Source organism: Hyaena hyaena, unplaced genomic scaffold, assembly GCF_003009895.1.
Source record: "Hyaena hyaena isolate Hyena2069 unplaced genomic scaffold, ASM300989v1 scaffold_152, whole genome shotgun sequence".
In the NCBI taxonomy this organism is placed as follows: domain Eukaryota; kingdom Metazoa; phylum Chordata; class Mammalia; order Carnivora; family Hyaenidae; genus Hyaena; species Hyaena hyaena.
The window spans coordinates 546,045-568,903 of NW_024080784.1; the positions used below are offsets into that span (position 1 = coordinate 546,045).

The following is a 22,859-nucleotide window of genomic DNA, read 5'->3' on the forward strand; positions in this document are numbered from 1 at the left end:
GACTCCTGAGTTCTCTTGATAATGTATATAGCTAATGCCTCTTACAGAGCTAAGGTTTTTAAAAAATAATTCAGCATTATCATTAGTCACTCATCAACTATAACTACATTTTTGCTGAATTCATTTAGGAATACATAGTTCTTCTGAATGTGGCATTTAAGTAGTGAGATAGAACAACATTGTAGCAAAATACCATGACAAAGTGAGAGGGGCTTACACCAACCAGATAGTGGCTTAGATAAAATATTCTTACCACATACACTCACTTCAGTGATAAGTTAAAGTGAATGTTTAATTTAATAGCATTTTCAAATGGTTACAGAAAATGATTTTACAAATTTGTAATGTTTTATTGCTTCCAATATTTCTATTAACTGCTGATTATAAAGGACCAGACTCTACCAAATCATGCATTTAATGGCCTGAGTAAGCATAGAGATAGCACATTAAACAGATTCTTTGCAGAGGTAACACAGAAATGGATAAGAAAACTGTACTGCTATCTCTAAAATTTAATCTGAATATTTAATTTATAACTCATAAGCCAAAAAATAATTTTAACTTATTATAAACAGTAAAAATAATCTTTTAAAATCACCAAATAAAAATATAAATAAATAAATAAATGCAGGGGTTTCACAATCCAAAAGATCGTTGTCTTCATGGTATGATTGGAACGCTTACCTGATTGTTATTTTTATTTTTAAAATTTATTTTCAAGTTAGTTAACATACAGTGTAGTCTCGGCTTCAGGAATAGAACCAGGTGATTCATCTCTTACATATGACATCCAGTGCTCATCCCGAAAAGTGCTTTCCTTAATGCCTGTCACCCATTTAAGCCACCCCTCAGTCTCCTCTCCAGCAAGCCTCAGTTTGTTCTCTGTATTTAGCAGTCTCTTATTAACTGATTTTCTTTACTGTTTTCACCAAATGCTGCCAAAACAAGAGAAGACTACTTGAATTAGAACAGTGATAGAGAGAGTTTCATGTGACTTCATTTAAAACTACAGGCTCCTATGTCTACATTCTTTTTTTTTTTTTTTTTAGTTTTTTAAAAATGTTTTATTTATTTTTGACAGACAGAGGGAGAGAGTGAAGTTGGGGAAGGGAGGGGGGGGCGGAAAAGAATCTGAAGCAGGCTCTAGGCTCTGAGCTGTTAGCACAGAGCCTGACACAAGCTCATGAAGCATGAGATCATGAGCTGAGCCAAAGTCAGAGGCTTAACTGACTGAGTCACCCAGATGGCCCTCTAGATTCTTTTACTCTTTTAAAATTATAGTAAAAGTAGAAATCAGTGAAGAAGCAACTTTGGAGAACCTTGATGTTTCTGCTTGGCATGGTCTTATTTCCTTTTTTCCTTCAGTCCAAACAGTACTTTGCAAAAGCAGCATGGGTTTACCCTTCTTATCTACTTAGTAATATCTTTAAACACCCAGCCTAAGCTGCTAAATCAAATTCTCTGATAGCCTAAGCAGTGACTTTACTGGTTTTCTGTACATTCCCATGTAGCTTCAAATAAACATAAAACTTTTGAAAAACATTAAGAAAAAAAAATGTATATATAACACAGGGTATTTTCTTCTTTGTAGTTTTCTTTTTTTTTTTTTTAAGTTTTATTTGAGAGAGAGAGAGAGAGCTTGCACAAGCACTGGCGACGGGAGGAGGGAGAGAAAGAATCTCAAGCAGGCTATATGCTCAGCACAGAGCCCAACATGGGTCTCGATCCCACAACTCTGGGATCATGACCTGAGACAAAATCAAGAGGTGGACATTCAACCAACTGAGCCACCTAGGGGCCCCTCTTCTGTGTAGTTTTTAACAATTAAATAAAATTATGCATTAGGCCTATGTTTTAGTGACCACAGTCTTTTGGCCTGACCAAAGCATGGTGCTGAGTCCTGGGTTGACTCTAAAAGGTCATGAGTTGGGGCACCTGGGTGACTCCGTCAGTTGAGCCACCGACTTTAGCTCAGGTCATGATCTCACAGTTTGTAAGTTTGAGCCCCACGTCAGGCTCACTGCTGTCAGAGCAGACCCTGCTTGGGATTCTCTCTCCCTCTCTCTCTGCCCCTCCCCTGCTGGCACTCTCTATCTCAAAAATAAACAAACATTTAAAAAATAAAATAAAAAATTAAATGAAAGGTCATAAGTTGCTGCTTCAATAGACTAGTGTACCTCAGTTTAAAATCTGCAGTCTTGATCACCTATCTTCACAGATTTAGGTATCTTACAGCTTCCACTAAACCGTGAAAACATAACTCAAATCCCATTCTTGTGAGTGGGGAGTCTGAAACACCACTGTGCACACTTTCACAAACTGTCTCAGCTTCCTGAAATCCATGAGGCTGCTCCATGCTATGTCAATTTAATATGATTGAAAACTTAATTTTTTCCTACTTGAACCACTGTAGATATACTGTTACAAAGTTTCTGTTTCTTTGTCTGGAGGGCATATATCTAACCTGTTGTCACTGATTCCCTTCTGTCCTTTACTTTCTTCCTACGAGCAAAAATGTGTCTCTGATTTGTGCCATTGGAAAACCTTTTTTAATCCAATAATGCCTTAGGTAAAAAAGAAGAAATCTGGATTGTTGATGACTTCATTATTGATGGGAATAATCTAAACAACCCTCTGATGCTTCTGGATACGTTTGACTTTGGGCCCAGAGAAGACAATTGGTTTTTCTATCCTGGTGGTAACATTGGTCTTTATTGCCCATATTCTTCAAAAGGAGCACCGTAAGTCTTTAATTGAGATGCTAAAAGTAAAACCACTGCTCTACACAAATCAAGATGAACTTTTGCCCAAATGGATTTCTGGTTGTTTTTCTTATATAACAGTGAGGAAGATTCAGCTATGGTATTTGTTTCGAATGAAGTTGGTGAGCATTCCATTACCACTCGTGACCTGGATGTGAATGAGAACACCATCATCCAATTTGAGGTATTTGATTCTGTTCTATCAGAAATGCTTTCAATTTTATCTTCAACAAAAGCCAGGAAAGGGAAAGAGAATCTCAGATAATTTCATGCATTATGACCTTCCATTTTTGTGCAAGGACAAAAAAGATTTTACATCATAATTCATTTTTATTAGCAGAACAAATTGTCCTACTAAGGCTTACTTCTGAATTTTTGTCCTTTATTTATTACATAATCTCCCACTTACTATAATGGGAAGTTGTTGAAATAAATTACTTTAAACGTTATAAAAATGCAAAGAGCCATACTAATCTTGTGTTGTTTTCACAATTTTTATGCGTTACTTAAGACCCAGTCAACATAACGACTATTATACCATGCCAGCACATTTCTGTAATACCTATCATGGTGCCGTGAACTTTACAGAGAAAATAATACCATGCTATTTTTTTAATTTTTGTATATTTCATTAATATTCATGGAACTCCTTCTAATTTTGAAGAGGGCGAATTAATAATGTATACAAGAAAACTTTTATGTGTTTTGAAAACTTAGATAAAATCAGCAGAACCAAGGGTGTGCTGTGCCAGTACTCAATATTATTAACTTTCAGAGATACTTGTTTCATAGCTGAGGTCTATATCAGTCTTCAGGAAGGCATAAAATAGTGCCTAACTGCATCAACAGAATTTTGAATATTTGTTTTAAGTGAACTGACTGTAGCCTCTAAATTAGACTTCTCCTCTTTTGCCTCTCAAAAGTCAGAGACCAAATGATGCCTTCATGAAGAAATTATTCTGTATCTATTTTAAAATTTGCTCTATTTTCTAATTTTATTTTAAGTTACTTAAATAACTTTCTGTTATATTTTCTAAACTGATGCTTTAAATGTTAATAGAAAGTAGTGCCTGTAGCCCTGTTCTGTTATCAAAAGGATCTAGGTAGAAACAAATGCTTAAAGTTGAAAAGTCTATCAAATGTTGATTAATTTACTCATCAAAAGGCACAAGGAGTAAGTTCAACAACAAAAATCATAAATATATCCAGTTGCTACAACAGCAAGAAAATATGAATCTGAGTTGCAAGAGGGTAAAATTCCATAGAAAGAATTACATGCATTTATTTAATTTTTAGTTTATTTACTTGAAAGCATGGAAAAAAGACTGAAGTGGTTATTTCCCTAATGATTAAGAAGATCTTTCTGAGAACTCTCTTCCTGTGCAAAGGAAATGGTGACAATAATTGTATTTTGTTTTGTTTTAATATTGACATATTAAAGTTTCTTCACATGCAGAACTTGGGGGGGGTATTTGGAAGGTGTCACAAGAAGGAAAACCAAAGGTCTTCCTATCTAGCAGACTGAAAAAAAAAAAAAAAACAGCCAACGGTTAGAAATAAGGCAACAGTCTTGTCATTAGACTTGCGTGGCTTGGCTATGAAAGTAGGCCAGAGGTAAAATTTAGAATCCTTGTCAGCCTCTGCCTTCCCCACTTCCTAGCTTTTTATAAAATGAGGGAAAATAAAATTTTTATGAGGTCCTTTGAGGTTCTTTATGAAAAAATTATTATTTGAAGGTAATATATGGTATTACTCAGTTAGGCAAAACAGAATTTTAGAGTGTTAAATATTTCAGCAAGACAGTTCCCAGGAAAATGGACTCTTGAGAAAATAATGAAGTGGTGAATCATTTCAAGGCTTGTTGCTCCGAAGTAATTTGTATCGGGTTTTTTTCTTCTTCTCCAAGATCAACGTTGGCTGCTCCACGGATAGCTCATCTACTGATCCGGTCAGACTGGAATTTTCAAGGGACTTTGGTGCAACCTGGCACCTGCTGCTGCCCCTGTGCTACCACAGCAGCGGCCACGTTAGCTCCCTGTGCTCCACCGAACACCACCCGAGCAGCACCTACTACGCGGGGACCACCCAGGGCTGGAGGAGGGAGGTGGTGCACTTCGGGAAGCTGCACCTTTGCGGGTGAGGACACCACGTTTTTCTCATTGGATGGTTTTCTAGGTGACGTTATCCTTGACTCGCCACTTCCTCAGGGGCACCTTCTACCTTATGTTTCCTCATTCTCCGCTTCAGGTCACTGGATGTTCAAAACAGGACACTGAGCTGACACTACTCATTAATGGTTTGAAGATAGATTTAAAAGAGTGCTCCATGGACTGCACCCAGTAGTGGTTCGCATCCCCATGGGGCTTTATTAGATCACTTAGGAAGCAACAGAAATAGGATTCTCTCCTAATGTTGTAATCATCCCCCTCTCCTGCCTCCACTTCTCAATATAAAGGCAGTTAGAATTTTATGACTTTAGGTCATGATCTCACAGTTAGAGGGTTCGAGCCTCATGGTGAGCTCTGTGCTGACAGCTCAGAGCCTGGAGCCTGCTTCAGATTCTGTCTCCCTCTCTCTCTGCCCCTCCCCTACTCTCTCGCTCACTCTCTCTCAAAAATGAATAAACATTTTTTTAAAAAGAATTTTATGACTTTCAGACATCTACCTGTGTCTCTTGTGCAGGGAGAGGGCACAGCTGGAGGATGGAACCCCACAGAATATTCTAGATGTCTCATTAAAAAAAAAATTGCTCTACTGTCTCCCCTGCCCCAGGCATTTCTGCTTTTTCAACCTCTCTCAGCATACTTGTTACAGTCTTCTGTTGAAAGCTATTTGGAGATAAAGAACTTCAGTTCTAACAGAAATGAAATGAAAAGTATAGTTCAAAATATAAAACTAATAATACAAGTGAACAAAGAGACGAAGTCAACAAAGCAGCCTGCCTCAGAATTTGCCTTTTTCTCTCAGAAGAAAGAACTCATTCTTTCAAGGATGTCAAGAAAAGAAGAAAGTACTAATATACTTTTTAGATGGAAATAGATTTACATTCCCAATGTGAAACTCAGCATAATTAGAAGTCTTGGGTCTTCAAGCAAAACTACTAATACCACTTTTCTAAAAGGGTGAAAGTGAATTTCACAAGTCTACATTCTCTTTGAACATAAATCCATTTTCTTCTCATCATATCATCAGCATAATTTTTATAATTTGACTGCTAAGGACTTGAATATTTTGTGCTGTCAAGTATATCATTTGTTAATCCTTGCTATTACACCAGTATATTATCCCAGTGGAAAATCCAACTGTTAAAAAAAAAAGAACAAGAAGAAGAAGCATTACTAAGCAGAATGTTTTCAAGAAGTTACAGCTGACAGTTTGGCCAGCACAACCAGGAAGCTGCTATTATGGATGATGGGGAAGATTATCTGTAGAATAGAGCAGAGAGAAATAGCTCACGAAAAACTTCTCAGCCAAAATCAGTTGTGTTATTTAAGCTTATATGTTGCAGGAAATAGAAAGGGGCTCACCAAAAAGTGGAGGAGCTTATTGGGGGCATTCTGGGGAAGTTGCATGGACCCCACCCAGGAAGTGTGAGGACTTCAGCAAAAGGAGTGTGTGACTCTCATTTTTATCAGGCTGACTTTACTATCACTCAGCAAATCATAGCTCTCATGTGCTGGAGCTCTTAATTCCACATTCCTGGAAAAGAAAATATAATCAATCAGCTATCATCAGAAAGCTAAGCTGTGCAACAGAAACCTAGCTGTCAAAAATCCATGTAGTGTAGGCAGGGAAAAAGCCTACTGGCCAGTCACACAGGCATCTATGACCAAGACCTTGACCACTGTAGTATTGTTGAAAAGCTCCAGGCTTTTCTCCCTCTCTCTCTCTCTCTCTTTTAAGTTCATTTATTTTGAGAGAGAGAGAGTGAGCACGTGGGGAAGGGGCAGAGAGAGAGGGAAGAGAGAAAATCTCAAGAGAATCTCCTCACTGACAGCGTGGAGCCCTATGAAGGGCTTGAACTTACAAATTGTGAGATCATGACTTGAGCCAAAATCAAAAGTTAGACACTTAACCAACTGAGCCACCCAGGCAACCCACCAGGCTCTCTCTTTAATGGACCTCAAATTTCCTCCTATTGCTCAGCTAAGAATTGGATCAACTAGGAAACAACCCTAAAGATAAGTTGTGAGTTAAATTGTTTTAACAACTGAGACTTGTTTCAGCAAGTTCCCACATGGAAATAACCCTATTTAAAGAATTATGCAATAAAGTCACAGGACAGTGCTCCAGTGTCATGGAAACCACCAAATTTAGCATTGGTAATGTCCTTTGGACTATGCTGATGCATAGGGAAATACAGTTTGGAAATGTGAGCAAGAGAAATTATAAGGCAATGTAATTCAAACAAGAGAAATATATGTATTTTCATATATTGGTTTGGGGTGTCAGTTTAAAATATATCTCCTCCAATTTTAAAGGTACAGAACTTAGACCATCATGTTATTTGTACTCCATGTCATTTTTATTTCCATTAAAAAAAAGAGAGAGAAAATCTGTTGAAGAGGTACGCCCACTCTCAGAATGGTTTAAACCTACCTTTGAAAACTGCCTTCAACCATTTCTGCAAAGAGAAAATTTTGCATTAATAGTGTTGTCTAGTCTGTGTTTCAGTAAAAGAATTCATACTCTTCTTAAAACCCACACAGGCATGAATTGCTGGAAGGCAAAAGTTAAATTTTCTCCAACTCGGTCAACAATTCCTTGGTTTGTATTCAACATGGTACATAGTGACAGCGCAAGCTAGATGCTGAAAAATATATATATAACCCATATTCACATGACCTCTTTCTGTGCACTCACTGGGCACCAGGTACCCAAAAAGTATATGAAATATGTTTTCAGGTGCAGAAATGACCATTTTTGTCTCTACATATAGTCTGTTCACATTTGAAGCATGAAATGTTGAGCTTCCGTTGAGTTTTATTCACATCACCTTTGTGTCCTTTCTATCTAGAGTCTTTTTGTGGTTAAAACTTTCTAATTGCTTTTGCTTTACACAGTTTCATAATGAGTCAACCAAAACTCCCATTTAATGAAAGCACCGTTGTGTGCTTACAATTTTAAGTTTACGTTTAAAAAACAGGTCCTTTTGAGTACCACTGGCTTGGGAGAACAGACACTGACATTCACCCAGGAGGGTGGCAGTGAGGAATTTTCAAAATAAGATTTCAGCAGAAGGGACCCACGATGGAACCAGACCCGTCAGCCCATTTATCATAGTGCTTGCAGTTTCCGTGTCAAGGCAGGTGAACAATAATAAATATCCAACCAAGGTGGTTCATTTGTATTCAGAACATTTGAATAAATAAGAAGTTCAAAAAAATCCATGTAGGCTTTTGTTCAAAGGAAAACTCTAGCCATTTCCCTCAGCTCAGCAGTCTGAAAGTTCAAAGGGTAGAAAGTGCCTCTTGCCAAGACTAAACTCTGACAAGTATTTGAAAATAAAATGTAATTATGAACTGGCATTTTGAGAGCAGCTCCATATAGTGGGAGTCTTGATATAAACAATGAAATTAGGCTTAAAATTATATGTGGGAACTTGACTCCATCTGCTTTACTATCTACTAAACTTTAGAAGCCTAATAAGGATTTCTAAAATTGACTTCTAATTTCTGTTTCTCATTTTTTTAATTCTGAATTTGGTTTCTTTGATAACTGAAAATGGGGCAAATTCACAGGGTACAAAAATGAGTGCATATGCCATCTCTGTATCCATCCCCTCAAAAATAAACCCATCTTCGGGGCACCTGGGTGGCTCAGTGGGTTAAGCATCTGACTTCAGCTCAGGTCATGATCTCACGGTTTATGAGTTAAAGCCCCACATCAGGCTCTTTGCTGTCAGCAAGAGACTGCTTCAAATCCTCTATCCGTCTCTTTCTGTTTCTCCCTGCCCCTTCTCTCTCTCTTTCTGCTCCTCTGCTCACTCTTTCTCAAAAATAAATAAGCATTTAAAAAAATAAAGAATAAATAAAATCTTTTAAAAAGAAATTAAGAAATAAGAGGCATGTAACTAAACAGATTTGATTTTGTCACTCCTCTCTTTAAAATAATCTTGTATAGGGGACTTGGGTGGCTCAGTCGGTTAAGCATCTGACTACAGCTCAGGTCATGATACAGCTCAGGTCATGATCTCATAGTTCATAGGTTTAATCCCTGACTGGGGCTCTGTACCGACAGCTCAGAGCCTGGAGTCTGCTTCAGATTCTGTGTCTCCCTCTCTCTGCCCCTTCCCCCCGCCCCACTCACACTCTGTCTCTCTCTCAAAAATAAATAAACATTTAAAAAATTAAAAATAGAATAATCTTGTGCAGCTCTCTGTTGCCAATAGTATAAAATCAAAAAAACCTCAGTCTGGCTCTTAAGACTCTTCACAACAAATGACAAACAACAAACATTTATTGAGCATCTAGTGTATATGAAACACTGTACTGGGTACCATGAAAGGGTCAAAGAAGAAAGAGGCATAAGCATTGGCCTCTAGGAGTTCAAAACCAATAGAGGAAATAGGTACACTTTTGAATATCTCCAGCTGGGATAACTATAATAACGGAAATTCTGTCAAAAATATAGCAGAGAGAGAAAGTAAAGGGCTAGTTATTTCCCTCATGACCCAGCAATTCTACTATTATTCTACCCAAAAGAATTAAAAACAGGTATTCAAGCAAATGCTTGTACATGAATGTTCATAGAAGCAAGGTAGAAGCAAACAAATGTCCATCAACTGAGGAATGGACAAGGAAAATTGGTTCTTGAAATGTCAACTTGTTTTTTCTATTTCTTGAGTGTGGTGCAGAGGTGGTAACTGCCCACTACTCACTGATCAGATGTGCTTACTTTGAAAGTATATCGTTCTGCTCATTCAGTTTTGAAAGACTTGCCCCTCTTTTCCAGATCTGTGCGTTTCAGATGGTACCAAGGATTTTACCCTGCTGGCTCTCAGCCCGTGACATGGGCCATTGACAATGTCTATATTGGTCCCCAATGTGAAGAGATGTGTAATGGACACGGGAGTTGTATCAATGGGACCAAGTGTATATGTGATCCCGGCTACTCAGGTCCAACCTGTAAAATAAGCACCAAAAATCCTGATTTTCTCAAAGATGATTTTGAAGGTAATCTTTTAAAATAAGTTCCATGTAGCTTTGTAAAAGAACTATTAAATCCAAGTAATTAAAAGAAGTGATTTTTGAGGCACCTGGGTGGCTCAGTGGGTTAAGCATCCAACTCTTGATCTCAGCTCAGGTCTTGATCTCGTGGTTGTATGTTCAAGTCCTCCACTAGGCCCCACAGTGTGCATGAAGCCTACTTTAAAAAAACAAGCAATCATTACGTTCCACTTTAGTATTTCGTTACTTATCCTTACAATTGGGACCACTCATGCCTTCAGTTATTTCTGAATTGTATAGGGTTCTATTTTTGAAACAATGGTCAGTGAGAATGCACAAGACTATGACTGAGAAAGCTAAAACTATTTTCACCACTTTTTCTATCATGTGTAATTTATGATTAATGATAATTTTAGAAAATGTTTCCCCACTGGGTGTTGTATGTAAGTGATGAACCACAGGAATCTACCCCAAAAACCAAGAGCACACTTTACACACACACTGTATGTTAGCCAATTTGATAATCAATTATATTTTTTTAAAAAAGAAAGAAAGAAAGAAAGAAAAGAAAAGAAAAAGAAAATGTCTCTAGAGGGTTAATCTTGGGCAGAGGGAACAAGTTCTGGAAATCTAAATTCCTGTCATTGTTTGTCATCAATTCAATAAGCAGCCTCTCATTGCTTTCTGTACCTCAGTTTTATATACAGAATCTAATGTCATTATGTATGATGGTAATGTTATAACATAGAAAAAAAAGGATATAACATGATGTTAATATTATAACATAGTGATATAACGATTGAAATTATTCATAATTATGTCCACTGGAGATGTACTCTGATCAAACAATGGAAAAATATTCTAAGAGAAAGTCTTTTTTTTTTTTTTACACTTATTTATCTTTGAGAGACAGTGTGATCAGGGGAGGGGAAGAGAGAGAGAGAGGGAGACACAGAATTCAAAGCAGTCTCCAGGCTCTGAGCTGTCAGCACAGAGTCCAACGTGGGGCTTGAACCCACAAACTGTGAGATCATGACCCGAGCTGAAGTTGGACCCTTAACCAACTAAGCCACTCAGGCACCCCAAGAAAGTCTTAAACTAATGTAGTAGCTGTGTGTGTTAGGATAGTGGGATTAAAAGCTTTTTTTTTCTTTTTCCCAGGTGGCCTATAAAATTGTTACAATTATGGTTTTGAAGAACATTTTAATATTAGATTTAGGTAGGGGTGCCTGGGTGGCTTAGTCGGTTAAGCGTCCGACTTTCACTTAGGTCATGATCTCGCGGTTCGTGGGTTTGGGCCCCGCGTCGGGCTCTGTGCTAACTGCCATCTCAGAGCCTGGAGCCTGTTTCAGTCTGTGACTCCTTCTCTCTCTGACCCTCCCCTGCTCACACTGTCTCTCTCTCTCTCTCCTAGAAATAAATAAAACATTGAAAAAAATATATTAGATTTAGGTATATCAATACAATGAAGTATGATGCAGCCATAAAAAGGAATGAAACACTGATGGATGCTACAACATGGATGAACCTTGAAAACATTATGCCAAGTGAAAGAAGTCAGACACAAAAGGCCACAAATCATATGACTCATTTATTTGAAACCTCCAGGATAGTCAAATCCATAGAGACAGAAGGCAGATTAGTGATTGGCAGGGGCTGATTGAAGGAGAGGTGGGAAATGACTGCTTAATGGGCATAAGGTTTTCTTTATGGGTGATGAAAAAGTTCTGGAACTGGATGGTGGTGATGGTTGGACAACATGAATGTGAACGTACTAAATGTCACTGAGTTGTTTGCTTTTAAAATGTTGGAGGGGAGCCTGGGTGTCTCAGTGGGTTAAGTGTCCAATTTTGGCTCAGGTCATTATCTCATGGTTTGTGGGTTTGAGCCCCGCATCAGGCTCTGTGCTGACAGCTCAGAGCCTAGAGCCTATTTCAGATTCTTGTGTCTCTCTGCCTCTCCCTGCTCATGCTCTGTCTTTCTCTCTCTCTCTCAAAAATAAACTAACATTAAAAATAATAAGAGGGCCTGGGTGGCTCAATCAGTTAAGGTCATGATCTTGTGGTCTGTGAATTAGAGCCTGCATGGGGCTCTGTGCTAACAGTTCAGAGCCTGGAGCCTAGTTCAGATCCTGTGTCTCTCTGCCCCTCCTCCACTCATGCTTTGTCTCTCTCTAAGGAAAAAAAAAAACATTATGGGGCGCCTGGGTGGCTTAGTCGGTTAAGCGTCCGACTTTCGCTTAGGTCCTGATCTCGTGGTTCGTGGGTTCGAGCCCCGCGTTGGGCTCTGTGCTGACTGCCAGCTCAGAGCCTGGAGCCTGTTTCAGTCTGTGACTCCCTCTCTCTCTGACCCTCCCCTGCTCATGCTGTCTCTCTCTCTCTCTCTCTCCTAGAAATAAATAAAACATTTAAAAAAAAACGGAAAAAAAACATTAAAAATTTTAAAATAATAGTAATAATAAAATGTTGGAAATGATAAATGTTGTGTTGTGTGCATTTTACCACAATCAAAAAATATCCCTAGATCTAAGGTATCTGAAGAGATTTGTAAGCTGGTTTTGAAGGACAGTATTTAGAATATATTAAATTACTCTATAACTTCTCCCATTGAAACTGTGTTTTTTAAAAATATTTTAGAACACCTCCCTGATACCGTCCTCAGAGTAGCAAAGATACAATGAAGAAGCCAATGGAAAAGCTACATTATGCTCTTACTTTTGGCCAGAATCACTCTCTGACCAGCCAGTGTCATTTTCTGCAGTACAGAAGAGCAGAAAGGAAGGACCCATCTGGCTGGACCATAGATACTCAGGAAAAGCTACCTGCCCCCTTCTATCACATGGACCCTTAAATTATCCAGCCAAGTTTAAACAATTCACACAAGCTAAACTGTCGAAAAGACCTTTTATCCTAAAGTCAGTGACTTCGATGTTTATGACTTTATCTCAAAACAACATAAGGCCTTTTTCCTTTAAAAAAAGAATATGCCTATATTTGGGGTCATAGGTAAATCACATTTGCTGCTTTTTTTCGTTTTCAGGTCAGCTAGAATCTGATAGATTCTTATTAATGAGTGGTGGAAAGCCATCTCGGAAGTGTGGAATCCTTTCCAGTGGAAACAACCTCTTTTTCAATGAAGATGGCTTGCGCATGTTGACAACACGAGATCTGGATTTATCACATGCTAGGTAAACCTTTTCAGATGCTGTTGAGAAACCACATTGTGGTGGATAGTAACAGAACATAAGCACATCAGAAAGAGCATACATGTCAAGGAAAAGGCTCTCCATTGGACATGCTGACCTGCTGTCTTACCTAAGACTCCATTAAGACACTTTGTACATAATTTCCATTCTAAAACAGAGAGCTTAACGAAATAAACTAGATCAGAAATGAAACCTAACTAAATAGACAAAAGTTAATATCCAGACAGTGATAATTATAAGACCGTGACTAGGAAATGACAATGTTTAACTCCCTTTCACTTCCAGAAAATAATGTTGCATCTTTTTTATCTACCTTCTAGAGAATACTTTTCATGAGCATTTGCACTATGTGGAAAATTATCTACGCCATGCTTACTTGAAGCTTAATTGAAATACCATACATCCTCCAATTACTCACAATTGATTTTATGGCCATTAGCAATTTACCTTAAGAATATTTGAAGTGTAGCCTTATTCTTTATAAGCCTTTCTTTCCAATTATTTGCTCATGCTTTCTAGGTACTCATTTTCTAACTTGAGCATAGCCACTGAGAAACAAACATTTTAAACTGGCTCAGAAGATTATGTCCTGTCAAGATGTGTATCCCTTGATCACTTGACGAGCCAAAAACTTAGCCAGGAAAATCAAGAAGACAACTTAACATGTGTAAAATGGAACCCTGACCTATTTTTGCAAGTGAACAAAGAAGTCGTGTTTTTATTTTTCAAGACCTTTCAGAGAATCTTAAAATGTATCTTAATATTTTTATCCTTCTCTTTCACCTAAATCTTTTATTTCATTGAATTATAAATTTGAGGATGCCTTATAAAAATACAATTCTGTGAGATGATTTTACTGTTATAGAAAACAAGATTTTATTTATCTTTATCCTATTTTAATGCATATGATTTAATTTGATGCTTTTTATTTCAGATTTATCATTAGCAGCCAAGTTCTTTAATTTAGAAATTATTTGGTTTTTCCAAAATAATTCTGACATGGATTTGTCCATAACTAAATTAATATAAACATTTCCCAATACAAGAGAACAATAGGCTAAAGGGCTTTTTTCTGTAAATGGTATTGTTTTTATAGATCTAAACGTCACTAGGCACTAACTACGTATTTCTTTTCATTAATCCAATGTTAAAAAGCTCCATTACTTATCTCATCTCAGTAGCATGCTGTGTGGGATTTGCATATATTGACCTCAAAATGCTCCATGTAAAATCCCAGTTTTCTCGGGGTTATGAGATAAATGAGTGCCCAGTTAATACAGGTGGGGGAGGGGAGGAACCCATGAAGAATGCATGGTTTTATATATGGAACTGATAACTTTCATTAGAAGCCCCAATATGCTGCCTGTGTTTGACATGCATACGTAATTGGATGCATGTGTTGGGTTACACATGAAATTTATTCTGCATTACCAGCTAGCACAGCAGCCAGACCAGGCACCAGCCGCTTGCCTGCCAAAGATAACATGTGAGCTAGTTTTCCTTGGCACCCCAGCTGGTTGCTGCCACTCTGTCCACCTCCCTGCCAGCTGGGAAGGCTGCCACTGGCTGGCCGCCATGATTCTCGATGGCCAGTGTCATCCATCCCAGACCCAGCAATAGTCAGAGGCTGGCACAGCCCACCATTACCACTACCCCACACTCATGCCTCCCTGCTCCTGGCACAAAAGACAGAAAAGAGGCCCAGGCTTGACACACCTCTTCCAAAAGATGCCTGGTCTTTCACAAAGAGGTGCTACAACTGCTGAATTTAAATATGCCTGCCCAAAGCCAATAATATGAGATCTGAAAAACTGGTAAGACCCGAAAATGGATGATTTTGCCAATTAATGGCATAAACTACATTCATAACATTCTTCCAGTTTTCGATACTAAGGACAGATTTTTCTTAAATAGATAACAATACACGTTCCTGAAATTGGAGAGTCTTTGAACCCCTCCCATCTTCTTATAGAGTAGCCAGAGGGTTGGGGAATGCTCCATTCCCTCAGACTTTCTTCTGCAGAAGTGTACAAAATATAAATTTTGTTACAGTATTGCCTTTTTTATTTTATTGACTTATATTAACAAGGAAGATTGGGCTTTGAAATTTTGCTTTTGACATTGGTTAAATCATCATATTCATTAAAACAAAGCATTTCTCCCATATTACCCTGCGTGCTTGTCTTGTGTTAATAGTGTGCATTTCTCACTGAAGTAAAGAAGTCTACAATAAATTTTACTCATGTCAGATTTGTGCAGTTCTTCATGAGGCTGGGATGTGGTAAAGGTGTTCCTGACCCCAGGAGCCAACCCGTGCTTCTACAGTATTCACTCAATGGCGGCCTCTCGTGGAGCCTCCTTCAAGAGTTCCTTTTCAGCAATTCCAGCAACGTGGGCAGGTACATTGCCCTAGAGATACCCTTGAAAGCCCGTTCCACTTCTACTCGCCTCCGCTGGTGGCAACCATCTGAAAATGGGCACTTCTACAGTCCCTGGGTTATCGACCAGGTCAGTTCACTCAGGATTAACTACTGTAATGTTTGGCACTTGAGCTGCATGTGGCCTGCAGAGCATCCAGTCAGCCGGCCCCCTCCCCTTTGTTCAGTAGAGGAAGCCCAGGACCAACAATTGAATGACTTGCCCAAGAGCATACAGCTAGATTAGATATGGCTTTTAGCTCCCTTTCATTCTCTTTTCCTTCAATTTCCTGAGCCTATAAAAACAAATGACACAATAGAAGGCCCGGGTCCTGCTCATAGAGAATTCTGCCATATGGGTAGAGGGACTTTATCAAGTGTGATACGGGGTTATAATTCTCTGAAAAGGAAAATGTGCAAATTAGCATTGGTACCACATGCAGTAGTTTCCAAATCCTCTTTCCTAGTCTTTGAAGAAGAAATAAGTAAATCTTCCTAACAGCTTCATGAACAGTTCTAAAGGATCTTCATACATAATAAAATGTGTATCTAATAGAACTCAAAGAACCTCTTAAAAAATGATAGAATCCATGCAAAGAATTGGAACCAAAATGCCTTAGGATACAACTGTCCTTAAATAGAAATTTCACATGGAAAATAATCACATGTAAGCCAACTTTTGTTTTCCCAGCTTGGGTGCATGTAGTTTCCAAAGGCACAATTTGGCCAATGAAGGCTGTGAATGGTTTTGTCAATACTTCGATTTGTTTTCTGTAGCTTCTTGCCAGATGGGCAAGCAGACCACATAAACAGAAGCATTCTGAAAGGCCCCGAACAGTATGCTTGCTGTACGATGCCAGTTTTGAGCAATCTGACAAATAAAAACAAACAAAAAGACTGAACTCTTCTTGTATCTTGAAACCATATTGAAAATTTGTTTTCTTGAAAATACATTTCAGATTCTTATTGGAGGAAATATTTCTGGGAATACAGTCTTGGAGGATGATTTCACAAATCTGGATAGTAGAAAATGGCTGCTCCACCCGGGAGGCACCAAGATGCCTGTGTGTGGCTCTACTGGTGATGCCCTGGTCTTCATTGAAAAGGCCAGCACCCGCTATGTGGTCACCACGGACATTGCTGTGAATGAGGACTCATTCCTGCAGATAGATTTCGCTGCCTCCTGCTCTGTCACGGACTCCTGTTACGGTAAAAATTCCATTTCCAGATAGATGGATAGACACGTGTAAATGGGCATCTGTGCCACTTCTGACAAGTCTGTAAGTAAAACAAAAGTACACTTGAATCAAACCATAATTTTAGGAGCCTAATTTTTAAAGCATCAGAATGTGAGCTTATTTTTAAGCATATGTACTGGAAGATCTTTTTTAATTTATTTATTTAAATTCAAGTTAGTTAATATACAATGTAGCATTGGTTTCAGGAGTAGAACTCAGTGATTCATCACTTACATATGACATATATATATATATATGTATAATAATCCCTAATTTATCTCTTTTTGGAAAGTCCAGAATTTTCTTGTACTATCAGATTTGCAGAATCAGGGACTCTCATCACATAGAAAGTGCCAGAATAAGCAATAGGATTTACACATAAATTTGTATTTGCATAGGTTTTAATTTATAGGGCTTTAGACTAGTCTGGTCACTGTCTTCTTCCCAATTCCCTGGGAATCGTGACATTTTGTTGTTCCCATTTTGCCTTATACTTTTTGCCATTCTGGGTCATAGCATATTCTAGGCCACCCTCACTGTGACCGATTTGCATCCCCAAAGTTGTATACACACACACTCCTACTCACGCATGCCTTGCACACACACACACATACATGCACACACCTATCTTAAGAGATATGAAAACGGACATCATTGCATACTTGGAGCCTTCACTGGAATGCAAACGTGTTGGGATTCTGGTAGTCCTGGCCTTTTACCACCTCTTATCGTTCTTCCTCCAAGAGATACAAACTAGAATGTTCATAAGATGTTGTTCTGTTTTAGATTCCAGGGGGCCACCATCTGACAAATTTGGTTACTTCCAAGGTCTTACAAAATCCATATTTTTCACATTTCTGTTAGTTTGAACTTGATGGACGTGTCTTAGGGGGACTCCCAGAAGTGCACTTTCTACCTCAGGTTTGAATAGTCAGCACTAACCTAGTCAGCAGAGGTAGAACATGGAAAAGTTTAAGGTACCCATCTGTCTTCAAGAGGTCTAGTTGAGGGGATACTTCAAAAAATTAGAGTCCAATAAATGACTAAATCAAGTGCTCTGTGGCTGATGCAAAATGTGATGAGAGCTCAAAGGAGACTGAGATGACCAATGGATAGCCAGTCCAAGGAGTTTGGGAAGATTTTACAAAGAAGCTAAGTCTCCAGTGGGCATTGGTGGTTGCAGTGGATTTGAAGAGTCAGTGGAGAAGAATGGACACCCCAAGCTAGGCTGGCAGCATAAGCAAAGAAACAGAGGTGGGACTTCTCCTAGTCCACGTGGAAAACATGAGCAGACGAGCCTGAACAAGCAATATTTGGATCTAGTGGAGGAGAAGAGAGTGCTGATTTTGAAAATGGAAAAGGGCTGTAAGGTCCTACCTAGATGCCTGCTCCCTCAGTAGCACAGGAAGTTTATGGGGACCCAGGGAGGTAAGCTATGACACAACAGGCCTGCACTAGCACAGAACTGACAGTCTGCCCTCATTAGCCCAATCCTGTGTACTTTCTACTGTAGGCTGGCACAGCCTCTTGAGAAAGGTTGAACTGAATGATAAAATCAAAGAGGAAAGCAGAGATGATGGATAAGCAGAGTTGCCAACTAAAAAGAGCCTTACAAGGCACATAAAGAATCTGTACTTGACAAGGACATGAATAAAAGGACTCAAGTGCAGAGAAGCAACATGATGTGTTTTCAGGAGATTAGTCCAAAAGCTGATGATGGTGGGTAGGGATGAATCCCAGTAAGGCAGCCTCAGTGGTAATCTCTAGAGAGGTGGCATGAATACATGCACTGTGTGGGATGAAGAGAAATAGGATGAATAAAATTAATATGAGACATGCAAACAAAAAGGAAAGAAGCAGAAAAATCTCAAAACCAGCTGACAGTTTGAACACAGAGGGTAAAGAAGAAAGAAGAGTAAAATTTCTAAAATAATTTATAAATTTTGAACCCATAAAAGTAGTGCAAAAGTATTGCCATTGATAGAATTTAGTACTTCAGAGGGGTGCCTAAGTGGCTTAGTCGGTTAAACGTCCGACTCTTAATTTTCGCTCAGGTCATGATCTCAGAGTTCATGGGATCGAGCTTTGTATCAGTGCAGAGTCTGCTTGGGATTCTCTCTCTCCCTCTCTCTCTGTCCCTCCCCTGCTTGTGCACTCTCTCTCTCTCTCAAACAAATAAACATTTTTTAAAAATAATTTAGTAGTTAAGAAAAGATGTTTATGAGGGAAAATGGTGAGTTTTTCTTTAGTTGAGGTGGAAGCAATTTCATTTATTATTTATTTTTTCAAGTTTTTATTTACATTCTGGTTAGTTAACAGTGTAATATTGATTTCAGGAGTAGAATTTAGTGATTCATCACTTACATATAATACCAAGTGCTCATCACAAGTGCTGAAAGTAGTTTTAAGTGACCATCCCCTGAATCAGGAGGACTTACAATATGGAAAGCAGGAACTTTTTCTATAGTGTGCACCCACAATAAGCCAGCACCCAGTGCACTACCAGGCTGAGCAAACATTTATCGAACTAATGAAGTTGCTTGGAGACATAAAATTGGAAATCTGGGCACATAGATCATAGTTGAAGCCCAAAGAGTATACACATAGAACAGAAGACGAGAAACAGAGTCTGGAAGAATGCCCATAGCTGGGCTAGTTAGCACAGGAGTCAGAGGAAAATAAGACAGGAGGTTCAGAATAATGTCCTCCAAAAGAAAAGAATGTTTCAAGAGTCGGGGAATAATCAATAACATCCAACACTGTAGGAAGGACAAGAACAATAAAGACTGAGATGAACCACTGTATTTAACTAGAAAGCGTTGCTAGGAACTTTAATGCAGTTAGTGGTCCCACGCTGGCTGCGCATGACAATCACCTGGGGAGCTTTAAATCTCCTGACACCTTGGCTGTGCCCCAGAAGAGTGAAATCACAATCTCTGGGGGTGGGACCCAGGCATTAGTGGTTTCTAACGGTACCCAGGTGATTTCAGTGTGCAGCCAAGATTGAGAATCACGGCCTTACAGAAAGCAATTTCAATAGGGAGGTAGGAGCTGAAGCAGTTTCTAAAGACTTATGCAGGAAATAAAGAGAAATACAAGACATAGAACATAAGTCGTATTTTTCAGAAGAAAAAGAAAAATGGCTTTTCATAGACCCACAGCCTGACTGCATGCTTTGGCACAAATTACATGGCCTTCAGTTCCTTCCTTATACTTCTCTGATTTCCCAGTATATTACATAACACAGCAGAGCAGGATATAGGAGCAAAAGAGATTTTGCAACTTCTAGAAAGTCTCACCTGTAACAGGTGCAAAACTGGCATTGTTGGTCAGGATTCCTATAGAATGGTCATATTTAGGGAAAGTTGCTCAGTTTTTTAAAACTTTTTAAAAAGTAATCATTAAAATATATGTAACTATGTTTGTATTTGTATGTTAAATAAATAAGATACCATATAGTTACAGTACATCAAACTACATATAATTTGTATAATTTTATAATATATTTTAACTATTAGATTAAACATTAAATATATATAACTACCACAACTATTGCTTTAACTGCATATAAACAATGGTTTTGTTATGCTTGTTCTGAAAGTTTCTCACTATAAGGAGTGATTCAGGAAAATTTATGTTTCACTTGATCATACCTCCTTAAAAGAAAAATTGTTTTAATCTGGAAAGTGAAAAATAATAACTAGTATTGTATGGAGGGAAAAATCAAACCAGAGAACCTTTCAAAATAAGAACATAAATACGGAGGAAAAATCAAATTAACATCTGAGTGAAATTAAAACATAAGGAAGCATAAGTAATGACAATTCCTAGGTCTACATACATGTATTTCTATTCAGAATGGTGTTTCCTGTTTCAGCAATTGAATTGGAATACTCAGTAGACCTTGGATTATCATGGCACCCATTGGTAAGGGACTGTCTACCTACCAATGTTGAATGCAGTCGGTATCATCTGCAACGGATCCTGGTGTCAGACACTTTCAACAAATGGACCAGAATCACTCTGCCTCTCCCTCCCTATACAAGGTATGGATGCTTCTGCATGTGGTGAGCCCAAATCTGATATAATTTGGCATATCAGAGTTGAGGACAGAAGGTTTAAATGAGATACATGCACTTTTGTTACTTATTGATGGTATTGCTAGCCATGAATTAACAAGGTGATCTTAGGAAGCAAAAGAAGGCACCTGGATGGCTTAGTCAGTAGAACCTGTGATTCTAAATCTCAGGGTTGCAAATTTGAGCCTCATATGAGGCACTGGGCTTAGTTTTAAAAAATAAGCAAAATAGGGGGCACCTGGCTGGCACAGTCAGTGGAGCATGCAACTCTTGATCTTGGGGTCGTGTTCAAACCCCATGCTGGGTGTAGAGCTTACTTTAAAAAAAAAAAAAAAGAGGAATAAAAAAGTAAGCAAAATAGAAGCCAGTTTTTGTGGTGACATTGTTCTGTGTTTTCCTAGAAGCCAGGCCTATGCTGACTTTTATATAACTAATATTTTTAAAAAATGGCATATGCAAGAAAATAATGGGTGGATCAGTGAGAATCTCCAACTTGATTCACTTAAATTTAAAACAGGCACATTGCATACAGAATAGGTTTAAATGGAGTCTGTCATCAGACTACTGTAGATATAGCAGTGAGTGGTGTTGTATCAATACATATAGCAAATAAATGTGTATTAAAATTATTGTCTGCTTTTGAAATTTTTTTAAATGTTTTTATTCATTTCTGAGAGAGAGAGAGAGAGAGAGAGACAGCAAGAACAGGGGAGGGGCAGAGAGAGAGGGAGACACAGAATCCAAAGCAGCCTCCAGGCTCTGAGCTGTCAGCACAGAGCCCAACACGGGGCTCAAACCCACAAACCATGAGATCATGACTTGAGCCGAAGTCAGATGTTCAACTGACTGAGCCACCCAGGCACTCCTTGAAATTTTATTTTAAACAGCATCTCGAGAATTACCACCTGGAGCACTCTTTTATATGAAAAACACTTATGAATGTGTCATTCGTTGAGTCTATAAGAAATAGTGGTGGCTTACTAACATTGCCCGGAAAGTGCTTTGAGTTACACAGAGAATTCATCTTGCCTACTGGACAGTGTTCCCTGACACTCTCTCTTTTCACTATCCAAGGAGGTGCTAATCATAGGGAAGCTTTCAAATCTTGATAACAGGAGGGAATTCCTGTTCCCTCCAAGAAAAAAAACGGTAATCAGTTGTTGCCATTGAGAAAGAAGCAAAGCAACCAGTGCAATTATGTGGAGCAGGAGTTACAGTTTGGGCTCATTATTGGTCTCTCGCCTCCCCACAAATGAAGAATGAATAAATCTTCCTAACAAATGATCATAAAATTCAGCTATTCATCTAGGACATAACTTTTCTTGGTATTATCATAAATGAGACAGTTTCAGTTACTAACAGCCTGAGGCCCCTCTACAATTGCTGGCTCAGAGGTACGAGACTATATTAACTGTCGGTAGAGTTGCCAGGCTTAAATGAGATACGTGAGATTTTGTTGCTCGTTAAAGGTATTGCCATGCATGAATTATTAAGGTGATCTTAATAAGTAAAATAGAAAAAAAAAAACTCCATTAAGGCAGTAGTCTTTTAAGACTTTATGAATTCTGTGAATTATTACCCAGCTACTTGGTAGCATTTTGCAAATAAAAGACATTCTAAGATTTACTCCAGCTAGTGATTATACCCTTGAACTCTTCTACTCAAGAAAGGTAATTATTCCTCATCTTTTAATCTATCTTCTAATTGTCTTTTGCACCTACCCATAAGAATTTGGCCCTTTCAAATGATAAGTTGAAGAATCTGATGAGCATCTATTTACTCTTGTTATCATATTGAAAATATGCACTTTGCTTATTGTATTACCCTCAAAGTGGTCTTAAAGGTGACACTGCCTTATAATAAGGCCTTTTGGGTAATTCAAAAAGAAATGCACATGGATGGAGCCCAGGCCAGACCCACTTCTTATTGTGCTCTGCCCTATGCCGGAGATCATGAAAACAGTGTGCAGGCTCAGAACACTTTGTCTGA

General features: G+C 38.5%; 1 protein-coding gene across 2 annotated transcripts in view; it reads left to right on the plus strand.

The window, feature by feature from the left end:
• Positions 1–22,859, plus strand: part of RELN (reelin) — a 544,526-nt gene that overhangs the window by 457,018 nt on the left and 64,649 nt on the right. For both annotated transcript variants that reach the window (XM_039239122.1, XM_039239123.1), the window contains exons 39-46: positions 2,570–2,741; positions 2,844–2,946; positions 4,669–4,898; positions 9,717–9,937; positions 12,971–13,118; positions 15,386–15,644; positions 16,513–16,762; positions 20,669–20,837. In XM_039239122.1, coding sequence (XP_039095053.1) covers positions 2,570–2,741; positions 2,844–2,946; positions 4,669–4,898; positions 9,717–9,937; positions 12,971–13,118; positions 15,386–15,644; positions 16,513–16,762; positions 20,669–20,837 — 1,552 coding nt within the window. The remainder of the gene's footprint in view (positions 1–2,569; positions 2,742–2,843; positions 2,947–4,668; positions 4,899–9,716; positions 9,938–12,970; positions 13,119–15,385; positions 15,645–16,512; positions 16,763–20,668; positions 20,838–22,859) is intronic.